This window comes from Coccinella septempunctata, chromosome 5 (genome assembly GCF_907165205.1).
Source record: "Coccinella septempunctata chromosome 5, icCocSept1.1, whole genome shotgun sequence".
Taxonomy (NCBI): domain Eukaryota; kingdom Metazoa; phylum Arthropoda; class Insecta; order Coleoptera; family Coccinellidae; genus Coccinella; species Coccinella septempunctata.
In genome coordinates this window covers 26,491,996-26,511,323 of record NC_058193.1, presented here as the reverse complement: position 1 = coordinate 26,511,323, position 19,328 = coordinate 26,491,996, and the positions used below count along the sequence as shown (strand labels likewise).

General features: G+C 35.7%; 1 protein-coding gene and 1 non-coding gene across 2 annotated transcripts in view; both read left to right on the top strand.

The window, feature by feature from the left end:
- The window catches only part of LOC123314170 (fringe glycosyltransferase), a 127,555-nt gene extending 110,014 nt beyond the window's left edge, over positions 1-17,541 (top strand). Inside the window, exons 7-10 of the mRNA XM_044899291.1 lie at positions 3,135-3,205; positions 6,392-6,486; positions 6,716-6,798; positions 16,758-17,541. Coding sequence (XP_044755226.1) covers positions 3,135-3,205; positions 6,392-6,486; positions 6,716-6,798; positions 16,758-16,812 — 304 coding nt within the window. The 3' untranslated portion in view covers positions 16,813-17,541. The remainder of the gene's footprint in view (positions 1-3,134; positions 3,206-6,391; positions 6,487-6,715; positions 6,799-16,757) is intronic.
- On the top strand, positions 10,141-10,219 carry Trnac-aca. The gene is given in 2 exon segments: positions 10,141-10,178; positions 10,184-10,219. It is a non-coding gene; the product is annotated as a tRNA-Cys (tRNA).
- Positions 17,542-19,328: the final 1,787 nt, after the last annotated feature.

Here is a 19,328-nt window from a genome sequence, read left to right as displayed (position 1 = left end):
AACTTTCACACTGCTTGGAATATTTTTATGAAATTTGAGAAATAGGTTTTGAGCGTCAAAGAGCACTTTTTGCATACTATTATTTCTTGTTTATTCTATCAGTGGCGTCCTTACTGCAGCGAAACTGAATATTTTCAGATAAAAAAATTATACGCCACTGGTTTTTCCGACAATAAAAATTACTATTTAAATCCTTATTTAATTTGGAGCAAATTCGGTCTCCTGACTTTTTGCTGTACGAGGCACCGTTTCCGGTTAAAAAAATAAAACACATTATCATGCATGAAGAAATCGCCAAAATTTGATATGGTAGGTACCTATTATACATAATAATAATAAGACTATTTTTGCTATATCAAATTTTGGCGATTTCTTCATGCTTGAGAATGTGTTTTATTTTTTTAACCGAAAACGGTGCCTCGTACAGCAAAAAGTCAAGAGACCGAATTTGCTCCAAATTAAATAAGGATTCAAATAGTAATTTTTATTGTCGGAAAAACCAGTGGCGTATCATTTTTTTATCTGAAAATATTCAGTCTCGTTGCAGTAGGGACGCCACTGAAAGAATAAAAAGAAATAATATTATGCAAAAAGTGCTCCTTGACGCTCAAAACCTATTTCTCAAATTTCATAAAAATATTTCAAGCAGTGTGAAAGTTATTAATAAAAACTATTTTTTTTTCTATAATTTTAACACCCCGTATCTCGGAGAGGAAACATTTCTCGACATATGTTTATAAGTCAAACTAACGCTTATTTTTGATGTAGAGTACGTGGTTAAAATTTCTTGGTTATGATCTGGACCACCCTGTATATGTACTTTCGCTGTAATAGGGGTTTATTATTTAATTTTCTTACCGAATTTCAACTATATAATCACAAATTCTAATTTTTCACAACCATACACTTTTCCAAGTCACCTATTTCGTTTGAGAATTGAGAAATCAATAGATTTCAACTTGTGCCCGAGCCTCCGAAATCGGTGGGTGACTTGGGACAAGTATATTTAATTTTTTTCAAAATTCATATCCGAATTCTGAACCATGGTATATATCTTTATCAATAGTCTGAGTCATTAAGCATATTTGAACCTCTTTTTCAGATATAAATAGGTCGCCGTTTTGAAAATATGACTGACAAGTTGAATTCAACAATCGTACATTGTTTCATTTGTGAAACATTGATGTGTTTCCCAAGGCTTAGCCAGAAATTTCTTGTGAATTATATGTAACTCTCTGTTAAATTCCCCTCATGAGAAAGGTCAATGAGGCTTTCATTGAAACTTCTATGAACCATCCACAAAGTTATATTTTTCAAACAATTGGATGTGTGTTTATTCTTCAAAACTTCATGATTTTGTTGGTGTTATTTGAGATTTCTATGTCAGCCTATGGTATAAGCAACTAACTGAGGGCACTCGATATAATACCTCAAAATTTCAGGCGTCATTTACATGATTCTCCTCCATTAACATCGTTCGCTCTTCTGATTCTGAATTAATCCCTGACGAATCTAATTAGGATCGCATATGTGTAACTAGTTTCACGAAATGTAGATATGTTCCGCATAATTCACATCGCCGCATATATCCCCACCTCTGGCGCCTCCATAAAAGATGAATTTTCAGCCTGAATTTCACCAGAAATGCACATATTTATACGGATAAGGGGAATTTTCCTTTGGAATGCTAATGCACCTCTGGGAAAATGACAGAGGCGTCAGAAGGAGATTGATGTAACCCTCTGAGAATATGAACAAGCAACAATTTACAGAAATACTGCTCTGAAAAAAAAAATGGGACTCTATATATATACAGGGTGAATCTTATCCTACACTTGCATTTTCTTCATTTACTATTTATCCAGTTTCGGTTCAGTATCATTTTTCTATCGAATTAGTTCGAAACACCTTGAATGAACATTAAGAAGAGGAGATAACATAGATCGATATGTGAAATATGCAACATCTTTTCAGATATCAATATTATTATTGAATACTGTCATTATGAACCATATCAGTCGTTTTTTCTAACACGCAGAGAATAAACTCCTAACCATACCACAGCCATATCTATAGAAGGAAAATATACTCGTAGTTCATAGGGCAAAGCCCTTCGCCCTATGAATTATTCTCTACATTTTTCCGTAAGAAGAAAATTGTGCTCTGCACCGATACCTCATCCATTTCAAAAATTTTCACCAAAAATAATCGAATAAAAATAACAGTAAGACCAGCAGAACGAATCTTAAACATTGAAATTCCTTTTTCTCATTTTGTATATTGTGTGTAGTATATATTTTCATTTATTTCTTCAATGAGTGAAAATTTGTAGATTTCGGTATTGTGTACAGGGAATCGGAAAAAACGACATCTGAGAAGTCACGTGTTATAATTCTCCCTTGGGAAAACTGGAAGACGTGGGTGATATCTTGTGTTCGAAAAAGAATCATCAAATAAATGAAAAACTATATTCCGAAATTCATTTCATTCACTAAAACCGTTTGTGGTATAGAACTAAAAATACATTTTTTATGTTTTCACAACAGCCTGTTCCCGGTTTCATAAAGCTTGATCAGAGAATCAACACTTGATTGACAGATAAATATCAATTTGTTTTTAATCAATATGGATAATTCAGTTATGAGAATTCGGAATACCATTTTCGTATCAAAGTATGATCTATATTCTATATACACCCATTCAATGATTTTCAATTGCTACTTCTTCAATAAATGTAGGAATGAAAAAGTTTTAGTGATTTCTCTTTTGAAATCAAGTGACTGTCAAATACTTGATCGATCGATAAAAGTTTTATGATCCCCGCTGTAAATCTATTAAACCCAGCCGATTCGGAAACAATGGTAAAGGAAAAATATGTTTCTTTTGACCTCTAGAATCTAGTGTTATAATATTTGTATATATATTCATTTACACCCTTCTTATTTTTGCTTCTACTCTGACGACATTATCGTGGGCATCACTAACCTCGACAAAGGTTGCCCTCAGTCTCGATATCATCCCACTAATTGACCAATAAACAAGCAGTTTGCGATGTCGACTCAAAATGAAATATCCCGCTTTGAATATTCATCAGCATGCCCTCTATATCTAACACTTCTCTCCTTTATTTCTAGCGGAGGCAAGTTCATCAGCACAGGCGAGAAGATTAGACTACCGGACGACGTCACGATGGGGTACATAATCGGTAAGTGCTGTAACCCGAGACCCACAAAACTCTGAGTAACAAAGAGGTCCCGGGGACTAATTGAGGAAGCCAGTCAATTGGATTAAACTCGGCAATTAGCCGAATAAGGCCGTGCGTGTGATGTGTGTGACGTGCGAATAGCCTCCGGATATAGAACGGCTAACTGGGGAACTATGAAGTGTCCAGATATCATTTGACGGACTATGTTGTCCTGAAATCTATACGTGGGAAATGAATGGAAGGATGATCTAGGTGTGACGTTTCGGAAGGGGATTTAGGCTGGGTTTAGGCGAACTGAGAGTTATACATGTCTAGTGGTTGGGATATCTTGACGTATTAACCGGGTTTTCATAATGAAAGCGCAGAAAGCTTACCAATGATGCGGCAACAATGTGGAGAAGATGATTCCTTGTACGAAAAATATAATATTTCGTAAATAAACATGGATTCAGATGACAAAGAAAACCAGCAACCAGAAAACATTCACTACTATAATGAAGTGATAACACCTTAAGGCAATGAATCAGTTACAAAACGTTCTTCAGAAGCTGTGTTGCTCTGACGAGGTCAAATGACATCGAAACCATGGTCTTCTTCGGTGGAAATTTCTCCATTTAGTTGTCCTAATGATAGCAATTGGCTAGTTCAATTCAGATCGCCTTAAGAGTGGTCTACACCGTTTTAGTCGTCAGTTCAAAAAGAGAAAATGAATATGTTACGTCAGAAACCACTAATTTATATGGGGTTTTTATTATAATTCAATTCAATCAGTTCGTCATCTCAGAAAGAAATTTTTGTTCGTCAAACAGAAAAAATTTTTTCATTGAGGATAAGTTTTCTTTCAAGTTATTAACTTTCCGAGGTGAAATTATCTCTTCTATGAATTAACACATGAAGAAATTTCCCCAAAAAGCACGCCATTGGCTACAATTCGTATCCTGGTACAATTAAAAAAAGACGTTCTGCCATATTTTCGACTGCTGCCATATTTTCGACGAAAGTGGAAACTATTGTAATACTCGTAACTTCTACTGATCGTTCAAATGTTCCGGCAACACTCCACATTTTGGTAGTCTTTCCCACTTTACGCCTTATGCGGATGGCGAGAAAGTCCCGTGGTATAAATTATAAACTCCTCTTAAGGTTAAGGCGATATCACTTCATGATTTTACCACTGGCATCAAATCTGCATCTGAAGTGAACTAAACGTGTTTCCACCTTCTCATTTCTTACACGCATGTTGTCTGCATGAGGCAGACCAGCGTTCTGAATCAGAGGAAATATTGGACATATCCCAATCTGCCAGTATTTAATAAGAGTCCATCAATTACAAACGTTTTGCTATCGGAGAAGGAGCTGTGTGTTGTTTTGACAAGGTCGAATGAGACCAAAACCATGGTCAGCATCTGCTCTTCTTCGGTGGAACGTTCACCATTTATTTGTCCTGACGATGTCAAATTGGCTAGTTCAATTCAAATCGTAACACTCGTTTATATTCATATCCTCGGGTGGTATGCAAGCAATTCGGATGTAAAATTTCCCGCAATAAAAAGGTGGGTTTGCATTTGAAATTCAAATTTGGGCCTCATATCTCGTATATAAGGCCACATCGAGCCAAAAATCTGATGGGCTCATTCGATTCCTCAGAATTCCGATTTCGCACCCGTGCGCGAAATATATTCACCACTTCCAGACTTTTGAACCGCCCTGTGTATCAGAATAATGTCATTCGACTACTTTTCGTATTAGTGGTATTCTATGGACACCCTTAGAAGTAGATCAATAAGTAGGCAAATGTTCTCATTTCGATATAAAAATTAAAATTAGTAATACGAGATGACATCCGGATAACTTAGCAAAATATCTCGTGCCCTTTAAATTTTATCGATGAAAAAGTGATGAAAGTTCTCATTTTGACAAACCATTATCCAGAAGGTATAGATGTTTGACCCTACTTTTCTTCACGAAATAAAAATGTTTTCGGAGAATAAACCACCTTCTCCATTTTTTAAAAGTATCTTTAGTAAACCCCTTTTTTATACACCTACTTATACACCAAGGGATAGGGTTTTTCTTGTCACTGAAACAAAATACTTCATTTATTTCCATTGATTGTGAAACGTTTACCCAAATAAGCATCAATATATTTTTCCGTCTGATGTGATTTCGTTTCAGCCACCCTTTCTACTGAAAAATGTGGGGTAACATAATAGAATGAAAAATCGATTCAATTTTCACAGAATAAACAATGTCTTCCTTCGCTCGCAGTCTCCTTGCATATTGAAACTGATTTACACAGTTGAATAACTGGCTTGCTGAGAGAAGAACACACTACCCAGATGCATCTGTCCTTGATGACCTTGGTGGCTCGGATTTGGTTTTTTAAGGGTTTACTCACGTTGTCTTTGAAAATCACTTATTCTCTTACTACTTCAATATAAAGGTAACAGCGCATTATTTCAAATTATCCAACTACGATCTTCGACACGTCATTTTCAAAACCACAGTTTGCTTCATAATGACTCAACTTTATTTAATCAAGCAACCAATTCACGCACGTTACTCTCATCCACAGACGTCAGCTCTCAAATATGGACTTTTTCGAGACACCTGATATATTTTAAATCCAAATTCGGTGGAAATTTCCAGATGAAATGTCGAATCAGATATGAATTCGACTAAAGACTGATAGAAGAGCATCTCCAATAGCATAATTTAGTTCTTGTGCTGAAATGATATAAATTTCAGTTAGCTTAATGTACGTGTCACTTCGTACAGTATGCTTAACTAAGTTTCCCAATTTGTTGACCATCACTGGCTTATTGAAGCAAAGTTTAGAACAGAATTTCGAAAGTTTGGAGCTCTAGATTCCACTGTTATTCTGGGAAACGATAGCAATGTCTTCTGAAGATTCAAAAACAACCGAAACTTGTCTCGTCGTTGCTTTTTGTTGAACTGACGATGAGTTGAATAATATGATATGAAGGCCTACTGATTAAGTACGCTCTTAACACTTTTTCCACATGTAACATCTCGAGTTGTTATCTTTCATTCAGCCCCGATGAATGGAAGAAATTTTCTAGCAACTTCAAACCTTCCTCAATCAGTCGCCTTTTATCGCTAACGAAAAATCGCACTTCTCCAATTGCCAATCTTCTGTCTAACCTAATTTCCTCTCGTTTCCAGAGCATCTACTCAAGAAACCCTTGACAGTCGTGGACCAGTTTCATTCGCATCTAGAGCCGATGAAATTCATCAGGAGGGACATGCTCAAAGATCAGGTTGGTAGATAAAGAGGCACTAAGCGTTTGGAATTGATCGAATTAAACATTAATAGAATAATTTCATTTCCATTCCCCTCTTTGCGCCGCCCTAACAAGCGGAGATAACAGAAACTGATAAGTTCCGCTCCGTTTGTTAAGCAGGAGTGATACAGAGGATGGAAATTGTCACTCCAAAGATTTCTGAGGAGATTCTGTCGGCTCTGATAAAGACGTATTTGTTTTGCAGATTTCCTTCAGTTACTCCAAGAATAAGGAGGAATGGAACGTTGTGAAGATCGAAGGGTTTGATGCAAAATATGACACAAACAGGTTAGTTTGAATGTATGCTTTATATGAAATTCAAAGTAGATAACGATATGAATTACTACACCGGATGTTCCTAAACTAATGGAGAAAAATTGGGTCACAGATTCTTTAGACAATTTTTGATTTTTGCTAGGAGATACAGCCCCCTGAATATCGTCCTTTCTTTTCATCTCAGAAAATAGGAGTGGGCTCTAGCCATAGAGATACTGCTACAGAATTAATACAGGAATTGAAAAGGAATCTCTGAACATATGTGAACAAAGTATAGTTTAGTATTCTCGACTTGGTCTCGTTTGGTACCTGCCTAAACTTCATCTGCTTGTTGATCATTGCTGATCTCCAAATGCCATCCATATGGGCGTCATTTTGAAAACGCCTTCAAATCGAAAGTTTCGTCTTCGAAACGAAACATCCTGTGTATCTCAACGGTCCAAAACTGTCAGAAAAAGAGTCGTCTCGTTAGTCATCCGAAAAACTAATTGAAACAATTACAGCGGGCTAATCAACCGTTTAAAATCCGACTAAGGAATATCAAATTAATGGTCCATACGGTGGCGTCCGTTGTTCTTTCACGTTCTATTAAATTCCATTAAACGAGGGTACCATTAATGAAGCGAGGTTCATTTATTATAAAATGTATATGTGTATTTAACCTGAAAACGGTGCAGGTGCGCCAGCTCGGATAGCTTAAATGTACCGAGCATTCCTCCTGCTAATGTTATTTGGACAGAGTCGGGGTTGGGCGTTGAGTTGTTGAGGGATTTCAAGCGTCTGGTCTGCACCAGATAACTCTCCTGAAGTTTGAGGAAAATTCTTCCTAGTCGGCGAGTAATAAACGATGCTATTCATATCTTTGCTGCTCAGGAGAAATAGTAGAAGCGTTGAAAGATCACTGATATATTCGGAGTGTGTTTTTTCACTCATATTTTTTCCACGATCTATAACAATTGTGCAATAGAGGCCTCAGCTTTACATGCATTTCAACAAAATGTTTTCTTTTTCCGTCAAATAAAACGAGTTCAAAATCGAGGATGCTATGATTTTGTAAAAAAAGAGTAGTGGACTGTATGACAAGATAATTGAGTTGGAGATAGTATAAAAACATTTATTGAATATCGTTCACAATCATAAAATATATAAGTAACTTGCATGAAATAACACAGTAGTAAAAAACAAATATTAACGACATCTATAGACTTACGGCCGTTTTCAATAATTCTATCTATCCATTGTTTCTGAAGATAGAAAATGCATGTGATTTCGTTTCTCTGATCTATCTGTAGATATATTTTAGAATGGTTACCAATGGTTACTAATCATCAGTAAGTGAAACGATGGATAGATAGGTTTATTGAAAACAGCCGTTAGAGAGATATTGTTCAACTAAAAGCAGAGATAATCCATAGCAGTTCAAATGAGAAGTCACTTGAGGTTAGACTTAGACTTTGAGGAGTTCAATGAATTCAAAATTAGCACAGCTTTCATAGTCACAGAGCACCTCTTTATTCCATAAAAGAAACAGAAGTTTAGAATAATGAATTTTAATGAAAAGACCGAGTTTTAACAGTGAAATAGGCCAAGAGTTGAAACTACATTTTCTAAGTCTTATCATCAATGAGAGATCAATAAATTAAATGTGACCAATAATTATAATTTAACTATGAGCAGAGCATGAATCTTATAAGTTAAATGAGAAGAGTAAAATTCATTAATCTGAAAAGTGCTAGAATATTATAATTAATATGAGAAGGGCAATAATATTATAATTAAATGGGAAGATCAATAATAATTAATCAAATGAGAAGAACAATCATAATTCATTTGAGAAGAGCAACAATAGTATAATCAATATACATTACATTGGTCTTGAAGAGTAAAAAATTCATCAATGAATACATTTACAGAGACAGACAGCTTACAAGTAAGCACGATAAGAACCTCCATCAGAAATATATTACAATTGATAAATAATGGGAGGTACAAATCGAGAGTACTACTGAGGAAAACCACTAATCGTTGATTTCGAGAAGTGTAGATGGCTGAAAACTAACATGTATATCGAGCACGATGCATGAATATGAGAATTTAGCAATGAGTACAAATTACAACGAGTATATCATACCAATTGAGTGTGCACGATTACCAGAGCAGGCCTTGCAGGGTGGAGCCAACGACGAGAGAGTATCAACCAGTATCATGGCTTACCACTGATTGTTCACACATCGTGTTCTGAAGGAAACTAATAAATCCACCCTGAATGAAGATTCATTCATCTGAAACTCGACGATAAAAAATGATCATGAGAAGCCAAATCAGTATTCATTATCAATGAGAAAGACTTGAGAAGATTCAATTCTGGTGCTACATACCCATTTCCATGTGAGGTAATCTAGAGAGGTCTGAAAATCTAGTTGAGGTGAACTGAGATTATATTACCTTTTGAGTAGAACAATTAAGCACCAGAATTGAATAAGAAGACTAGAAAGAGAACTACTTAAATGAAGTGAACAGTTAAAAGAAGTTCAACAACAATCTAAGTAAGAACATTGAGAAGTCGATTGAAGAAAACGAACAAAAATAATGAATAAGAAAATGTGTTAATGAGTAGTTTTTCGCTTCTGAAAATCACTGAGAGTTGGGTTGCTGCTTCGGTCAATTATCGCACTACAGAATCGGGGTACTATACGTGGCCACCGGAGCTGGTCAAGAGCGTCGACTAGAGAAAGATCGGAAGGGGTCTTCGCTCAATTTTTAATGAAACGCATATCTCTTGTAATCTCGAAAAATATTGCTCCTTTTTATGAAGTTCCATAATGAACAATAATTAATCCTGTATTTGAATACAGGATAAAAAGAAATGAAGTTGACGAGACGTCCAGTGCGAATATTATTTGCTCTACGTAGAACCGCTAATTGAGTAAACGATACTGGATATGTGATTATCAATTTATCTTAATTCTGAAGAGGGTGAAGCCGGACACAATCTCAACATAATGCTTTTTCAGAAATGTAAAAACTTTGCATCTCAAATGTTGAAAAATAGAAGAAAAACGAGGGCTCGTGTGGGAGTTGAACCCACGACCGCCAGTTTACTGATGAAGCCTGGAGCTCTAACCAACTGAGCTAACGAGCCATTGGAAAGAGTTTGAAACAAATAGAATGAGAATGATTCATCGTTTTATTTTTAGACATAGGTGTGAGCTTACTTTGCGAGGATCTGTCGGAGTTCATGAATTCTCATTCCTGAAAGATGGCGAGTTGACGAATTCCCATACACTCTTGCAAAAATATAAGATTGGAAGATTTTCGCACTTCATCATCACGTTTCAACTTCATTTTCACTATGGCTCGTTAGCTCAGTTGGTTAGAGCTCCAGGCTACATCAGAAAACTGGCGGTCGTGGGTTCAAATCCCACACGAGCCCGCGTTTTTGTACTAATTCAAGGTGAAAAATTTACTCCCGTAGAACTTTTTTTGCTCTCCAAATAATATATAATATCAGCACAGTCGATATCAAACAATTATGAACCTTCATCATTTTGTTTATGAATGAATATTTCTAGTACGATTACTCAGCACAATTTATAAATGAACACTAGCACCAAAAACTATCACTTAAACGAGTTAACTATTGAAAGATCAAACCCTCAACCCTCAAAGGAAGAAAAATGTCAAGAGCATTCCATCCGAAGCATAAGGATTACTTTTCTGTTACCTGAATGACTTTCCTATTCTTCTGATTATGAAATAGCTCATTGATTGTCACTATGAAATTCGCAGATCAATTGTATAGCAAGGAATGATGTCACGAATATGAAGCTCTTGGTGCATCTATTGAAATGTCAACGCTTTTCCTACCCCATTAGTCTCAAACCCTATCTCTCAATAGTTGTCTGCAACTTTTCATGGGAATGAATTAGGTTTAAATAAAAATTTTGAACTCAACTTTAGGCTCAATATACGTAGTAACTGATAGGACTATTTTAAAATGTTTTATGTGCAAATCAGTCATGATATTATTCGTTTGTGCAATTTATCCTCGTGAAGCTTTGACTGCCTTCGATGTACCCTAGTTCACCTCTGCCATAAACTACCAGCGAATTGCTAATAAATTGGATTACAGGCAGAACTACAGGAGATATTCCTTAATCTATGAGGCTGTCTAGTTTCGTACAAATGTAACACAGCTACAGGATAAAAATGGTGCAATACAGTTGCGCTTTATTCCACAATTTTTCACGCCTGTCGGAATTTCCTGAAATGAAAAATGGGGGTGACATAGCTCTTATTTTACACTGGGTTTATCTTTTGACGGACGGAATTTGGAATAGCGGCAGATGGACATTTTCAGGCTTGGGTTAGTTAGAATTATTTGATGATCAATGGTTCGGAATGACTTGTACTGTACAAAAACTTACACGAAATCAAATTTCAATAATCCGAAAATGTGTAAGGCCCGTTAGATATTAGGTTCAAAGAATATTCACAGGGTTAAGTTATGATGTCTTACCATATCCTCTGCGAAATCAAATGGTGATAAATGTAACTGAATCTAATCAAGACGTAGGTACATGATAATTATAAATGGATTACTCCATCTAGAGTTCTAGATAAGGCAGGATAATAAGTAATTCAGGTACATAACACCCGCTGATTCAAAATCAACAAATGGTTTGCTAGTTCGATTCAGATTATAACATGTGTTGATTTAATATCAGCGGGTATTATGTGTCTGAGAAAGATATACCTACCTACTTCATATCATTAGCTTAATTTGAAGCATACTCACTCAAAATAAAAACACATTTGGAAAATTATATATTAGCTGAATTATCGCAAAGCAGTGGAAAAACTCTAATCTCTTGATTCGACCATGTTGTTTCGTTTGGAATATTGGCTCGTTCGATATTTACGTGGTAATGAAAATGGAAACTTGGATTGCCGAAAGGTTCTCATTATTTTTAAGTAACTCACACGATTTTATGAAATGGCTTATTTCGATAGTAACTGACAGAAAAGACTTAGCACACAAGTTAAAAAAATAGAATAATACTTCAAAATCTCACCAATAAAATTCGTCTGAATTTGTTCACAATGGGCATCTTAATCTTCTTGTTCGAACAGTCCAATAATCGTCGTAAAAATGGGATGAAATGGGGAAACATCATAGCACTTTTTCAACATAACTAATATAAGCACTTTCAAGAAACTGCCTCGATGCTCTACATTTTTTTTCACCCTGAATTGCACGATACAGCAATTATTATTCACTCAAAAGTGACCTTATGCATCTTAACCGTTGAACTTGGTACTGAACCATTCATTGTACAGCCATATGTTTATGCTTTGTTTCGTTTTTGCGATGCCGGAGTCACCTTCCATAGTCCCATACTTGAAATTCAATAAAAAAATTTCGAACTTCTAGGGGTTGTATCTCCTCCATCTTGGATATTTTATAGGTACAGAAAGTTTTTGGTTAAACGACTTTTTTTGATGAGATCTACCTTCTGTCAAAGAAAAAGCCTCACCTTGAAAACACCCTGTATATTAGTGGTATATCGAAAATGAATCAGATAGATATGAGTTTATTCAACATATACAATTGTGGTAAACTCTGCTAAAACTGTGAGTTATTCTATAACTGTTTACAGTTGTGATAAATAAATTTGATTCTAACGACAGATGAATTTAGTAACAAAGTCCAAAATAACAACAAAAAACAAAAAAAAACATTCTTTCTATAAGGTATTCTTCGTGACAATCGGGGTTTTTTCTTGTTTGAATCGGGCATCCAGTCGCATTCGGGAATTTTTTGTCACAATCGGTAGTTTGTTACTTCAAATTTTTATAAAGAGTTCATCATTCTATGTATCAACGATCGACCCTCAGCAACCAATTCTTTATTTCTCTTAAATTTTTTCATACTTCTGGGTTTTTTATTCGACTAGGTAGTTAAATGTATCTAAACGTATTATAAACACATGAAGTTTGTTAAAAATGTTTTCGACCAACTTAACATCAGCAAGTTCAACAAAATTTTTGTCACCTGCTTTTCGTACCTACCACTGAACCAGAATTTTGTTCAACTTGTTATATTTGTACTCCCTATTCATCAAAAGTACCTCTTTTCAACATATATTTTTGATCAATAGTTTCAAAACTTTTGCGAGTCGAATTATTCGAAATTTACGCAATGAAGAAGAACAAATATGGTCGGCGTAAGATTTGAGACATGATAAGTTTACAGACGATGTAGCAATTAAATTTGTGCTTGCATCATTTAGAGGATGATTTTTGAAGTAATTTTAGGGAGTATGTATTGTCTTTAGTGTTCACGCTCCAATTCCTTAAAAAAATCGTCTTGCGAAGCTCGAATTAAATTATTTCTATCTTTGCAATAAACAAAAATCACTTCTCTTTTTCTGATGCAATTGCAACCGGCTGCTGGAAGTTGTGCTGACAATACGATCATCAAGTTGCAGTGGATGCACTGCCGAAAATTGGCCATTTTGATTCCATCCGCGCGTTGAGTACGATGCGGAACTGCGGACGCTTACCTTAATAGAGTCACGATACTTAACGAAGTCATCATAAAATTTCATCGAGCTTGAGAGTCCCCGCGTCATCTCCAGACTCTAGACCATTAAAAACCCTGACTGAACTCCAAGAAACGAAAATAAAGAGAGAAATTCTCTTCTTGAGTCGAGAAACAGGGACTATATCGACAAAGAATCGGCGTCCGCAGTTCTAAATCGTCACCGAAGGCGCAATAAGCGTCAAACGAACGGATGATTAGGCGAATTACCTCGCTCAGATGGGTCATTCCGCCAGTCCATGGACCGGACAGAGAGGAATAATTGGACATTGGACCGGCAGGGCCCCATTGTGGACCCGTCACAGACCTGACGTCGCTTATTTGCTACGATGATATTACGGTTTCTGGAGAAATATATGGAGAAAGGGGGATTTATTCAGAGTGGGGTATGAGCGACGAGGATTTGCGATTTTATTTCAATATCCGGGAGGATTGGGGAATGCGGAAGATAAGAATCCGTGGATTTATGCAGCCCCCTATGTCACTGACAATACATTTTTCTTCTCTGCATTCGAGAAGTCGAGGAGGATTGGAGGTGGAGGGTACATTGAAAAGTCTTCAACGTAAGCTGGGAGGAAATATGGAAATTCGATTCTGGTCTTTCCCCGGTTCGAAAAGCTTGATCGGCCAATGAAGCGCGTGATTGACGGATGTATGTGGTGTTTCAGTAGCAGCAGATCTGGAGGTTCAATAAAACACGGTTCTTTGTACCAAAGGATTTCGATATTCACTGTATAATATTCAGACATTTAGGGAATATGTATGGAAGAGTTGGTTTGGGAATGATCGCCAAGTTTTGGCGAGCACAAGCATTCTCTTTTTGTCTACCTGTTGGACATATGTCCGATTCGCACTTTTGATGATTCAATACTCAAGGGCTTATTGGCATGGCAAGGCTCCAAAGGTGTTGAGTCGTAAGAGAGTGGTGGCCAATTCACTTCACAAAGCCACGAATTGTTTGATTTCTTTGGCTCAGAGAATTTTTATTTTGGAGGTACCTGATATTAGAGGTGGAATACCTTCAGTTAGATGAATATAAGGGGATATACCTTGGACCCTGTAGACCAGGGGTTCCCAACCTTTTCTTGGCCACGGACCTCTTTAATATTATTCTTTTTAGCAGGTACCACCTGTTATAAATCTGAAAATTTTATGGAGCTCGATGCAGTCTCTCGGTCTTGAGGATTATTTAATTGATTCCATCTTTTTGGAAATTTTTCGATAGTCACTTTTCGAGTCGATTATCTCTCAATAACAATAACTGTAGATGGAAATATGAAACAAATTCTGAAAGAGCAACTCTTCTAGTAATAAATCTGAAAATTGTATGGAGCTCGATGCAGCCGTTCGGTCTTGACGATTATTTAATTGATTCCATCTTTTTGGAAATTTTTCGATAGTCACCTCTCGAGTGGATTATCTCTCAATAGCAATAAACGTAGTTAGAATTGTGATACAAATTCTGAAAGGGCAACTCTTCTAGTAGTAAATCTGAAAATTTTATGGAGCTCGATGCAGCCGTTCGGTCTTGTCGATTATCTAATTGATTCCATCTTTCTGGAAATTTTTACGTTTAATCACAATTGAAGTTTTGAAATAAAAGCTAGAAGATGATAACCTTTAGTATCGTCCAAAACACTATGATGAAATTGATGGTATTTGACAAGGAACAAAAACAAAGAATACTATTCCTTCAGCAAAGTTTCGGCTTCTTTATTGGGCCTTCTTCAGGCATCGGAATACAAGAAAATTAAAAATTGTATCATTCCGTTATAGAAAATCGTCGTTAACGTAAAAATAGGTGTACATAACAAGGAGTAAAACTATCGATGTACATCGAGATGTACATGGAATCAACGCGGTAAACAACAGAATTCTTGTGTTGACCGCGTTGACCATCAATTTCATCAAAAGCTAGGAGGTTATCATGAATATATTTGCGACGTTCTCAAATTTTTCAGCAAGTTTGTATTCACTGTACTCCTGATTCCATTCACTAACGCCATTCATTTAACAGTTTGGTCTGATAACTTCGAATTAATGGCTGTATTCTGCTTCTCATCTGTAAGTTACAAATCTGTAGCGTACGATCGATCTGTCTGTGTCCGATTGACAGATTCGTAAATAATGCAATTCTGGAAATGTTCCTGTAACTATCTTCTTTACAGTGTTAGTTTTGAACTACCAATCTTGAATAGATACGGATTTCTGTAAGCTAGAGTTCACTAAAAATGTGCAGAATTGCATAATTCTCCTGTAAGCTTATGAAAAGTTACAGATTGGCTTACAAATGAAAGCAGAACAAGTAAGTTCCATGTTCTAAGTTTATTTTGGCGGACCATTGGTGGTCCACGGACCACTAATTTTCGAAAAGTTCTCATAACTTTTTCGTCTTTGAAGTGACAGATTTGAAACTTGAACCTTCTTAGGCAATTTCATACATAGAATCTACTGACGAAAGATTTGTTTCCAATTCTAAATTAACAAATTCATTAAAAGTTTGCATGTGAAAAAAAGGAAACTTCGCCTAATGATTCGAAATGGGAAAAATTTTGAGTTCGTCAGTGAATCCTACGTAAAAAAGTGCCTGTAGAAGGTTCAAGTTTCAGATCTGTAACTTCAAGGGCAAAAAAGTCAGGAGAACTTTTCGAAATCGTCAAAATCTCATTTTTTGCTAATAACTCAAAAACGAAGAATCGTAGAAGGCTACGGTTTTCACCATGCTTTGTTTCTCTGAAAAAGAGCTTACAGTTCTCGAGATCCCCCCAGTAGACAACGAATTTAGCCCACCTTGTACATATCAAAGACTCACTCTGTAGTTTGAAATTTTCTCATTCATTCATTTTCTAATATGCATGTAGATACAACAAAAACGGTTGGTTAAATATTGAATATCGGTTAATTTTCTTGTCCATTCTCATAGAATCGAATTATGTTGATTACCAAAATCTGGATTTCGTTGGTAGAAGTGCAATTCGGACGCAAACCACTCTGGAATCACTTTCGAGACAGCGCTACATCCTACGATATTGCCTTCTATTGTACAATTTGTATTATTTCTATCTCATTTCTTACGAAAATTATTCCTAATTCCCATTCGAACAACTCACCCCCGCCACTTTGAACCCCGGTCTCCCCTATTCAAATTGAATGATCATACATACATTGTATTCGTATCCGGATAATTAATTTTCTGAATTCTTGATGAGTATGCCAAATTTTCATGCACTCAGCATCTGTTTTTGTTAACAGTTTGATCCCCTTATGCGGAAGTCGCCCGCAAACATATAATGAGAGCTTCAAAGTAGCACAACATTATTGAATAGAACGCAGATTTAAAGCTAACGAACTTCTTCTTTTGTTCCAGGTTTCTCTCCCTGCATTGTTTCCTGTTTCCAGAGACCCGGTTCTGCCCCAGATGATCCCAAAAACCTTTGGAACGGAACCGCACGACTTTCAAGTTTCTCGGGACAAGTTCGACAAAGGGTCATCAACAAACTGCGACCATTGGACCATTGTGGGCCGAAAGAACGGCAATCATGGACGATGAATCGTCTAAACGGATCGAGAGTCAAAATAAGATGCTTCACGCTCTGGGGCGTCATTTTTAGACGATTAAACCGAGAAATGGACACGTGCACCAGCGGCTTCGATTCCTGCGAATCATCTTTGTTATCTGTGATTTTGTATATAGGCGATGGATAGTTGTGTAACATTTCATTAGAGTTTTTAAGAGGATTAACTGTACCGTCTTTAATAACCAATTAACTAGTCTGGTAGGATGAAAAACGTTGTCGTGTTTTTCAAACAGGATTTTGGGAATTTGTGGGACTGAAGAAAATGCGTGAAGGATTGGAATTTGGGTTTCTTTCAAGAAGACGACTCCTGAGGCTTGGTAAATGCTGAACAATAGTTGAGGATATAAAACAACGTTAGCAGTGCTATATCAGTAAATGCCACTCATCATATTTCAGCCAGAATTAAAATTTAAAGCAATTTCATATCTGACACGTATTAAGGCGTTTCATCATTTTTTGAAGAACTTAAAATAGCCTGTCTGCCTTATACAGGGTGTCCCAAAACTAGTGAATCAAACGTCACACCACGATAGAGTAGCTCAATGACACCAACATTAGTTGAGCAAAAATGTACCGTTTCTGAACAAACCTAACCTACAGTTGCGGATTTTCGAACTATTTTTTCAATCACAAGGCCAATTTGTGATTAAGGATAGCGTTTTTCTCCTATATTATCACCCCTAGAGAGGGGGTTTATTCTGAGTAATAAAAATCATGTAGAAAAAACAATTGTTTTAATTTATATTTACTTAGGTTATCGATTAACTACTTAAAATAATTTCAATTAGGGGAGATAAAACAATAATCTTAGTTCAATATAATTTAAAATCGATATCCTTTTTCACAAACTGGCCCTGTGATTAAGAAAAATTGTTCGAAAATCGGCAACTAGGTATTTTAATAAAATTCTGATTATTTTGGAAACGGAACATTTTCGTTGAACTAATGTTGGTGTCCTTCGATAAATTTTTGGTCTACTCTATCGTGGTGTGCCGTTTGATTCACTAGTTTTGGGACAGCCTGTATGTCAGTAATTGGATTTTTTTATTCACAAACCTTTTTTTGTTTCTCAATAACCAATACTTTTTATTTTCGTCATTTCCCCTTACTAACCAAAACTCGTAACAACCAAGAATAAACACATAATCGTACAGTAACTTTATTTCTTTTTGTGATATAATTTTTGTAGATTTATATAGGTAGCTGTCTTGAATATTCATATTTTTATTATATGTATATAATTAGTTTTAGGTGCAATAAAAAATGTGCAGTGATCACAGCTCAATAATGTTTATATGAATATATTGTATAAAGGTATGATTTTGGTTGATAATTGTATTATTTTATGCATAATTTTGTTCCGAATCTTTATTTTATGAAAATAAACACCGTTTAAAATATACCGTTTTTTCCTGCAACTCACGAATTTCATTTCATTTATTCGTTTTTGAATTTATTCCGTTTCGAATTCGCCTCATTTAGGGATAAAGCGAATTTTCATGCCATATGTGAACATATGTTGGTTACTTGATGAATGTTCGTAAGAAACAATACACTCAACAGGACTGGATTCATTCATATGCTGTCCTTCGATCGATCGATTCGAATGTATTTTATTTTCGAAATATTTTTTTATTTCTCTATATTTTCTCACATAACAAAATCTCGTCTACTGGGTGCGTGATTGTGTGTTGCTTCTACCAATAGTTTGGGCGATGTCAACGACCTACAGCAGATCAGCCAAGGATTTATCAAGGAAACCCTTTTTTAAAGGTATGCAGGACTCATTTTTCCAGCACACTAACAATTGCGTTAAGTTATTACGATTCATTTTTGAATTGCTATTTTGTTCCATTTCTAAATTCTTTCAATAAGGCATCTCGGAATCTACTTCATATTGAACTGCTCACAAAAAAAACTGATAAGTTATCACTTAAACATTCAGTGTACTCGGAATTTTATTCACATCCTTTTTTTCATATATTTTTTCATTCTCGTAAATTTCAAAAATAATTCCATATATGCCTTTATTTTCTGCAGTGTACCTTGAATTTCTTTATTGTCTCTTAATAAATACAAAGATAAAACAATAAGACTCATCGATTCCTAAGTGGAAATCTATTTTGGAGGTATAAAAATTTGAGTTTTATGATCAATTAAATTTAAAAATTTGAATAACGCTATTATATTCTTCGAGGCATTTTCCAACAATCCAAATAATAGCGCCAAAAATTACTTAAAACTGCATTACACCTAATACACCACCAAAGCTTCAAAAGTTATTGACCTATCAGGCGGCTGTGGAAAAAGTTATGGCCCATTCAATGAAATTTTAAGTTGCGGAATTCAAGTTGATTATT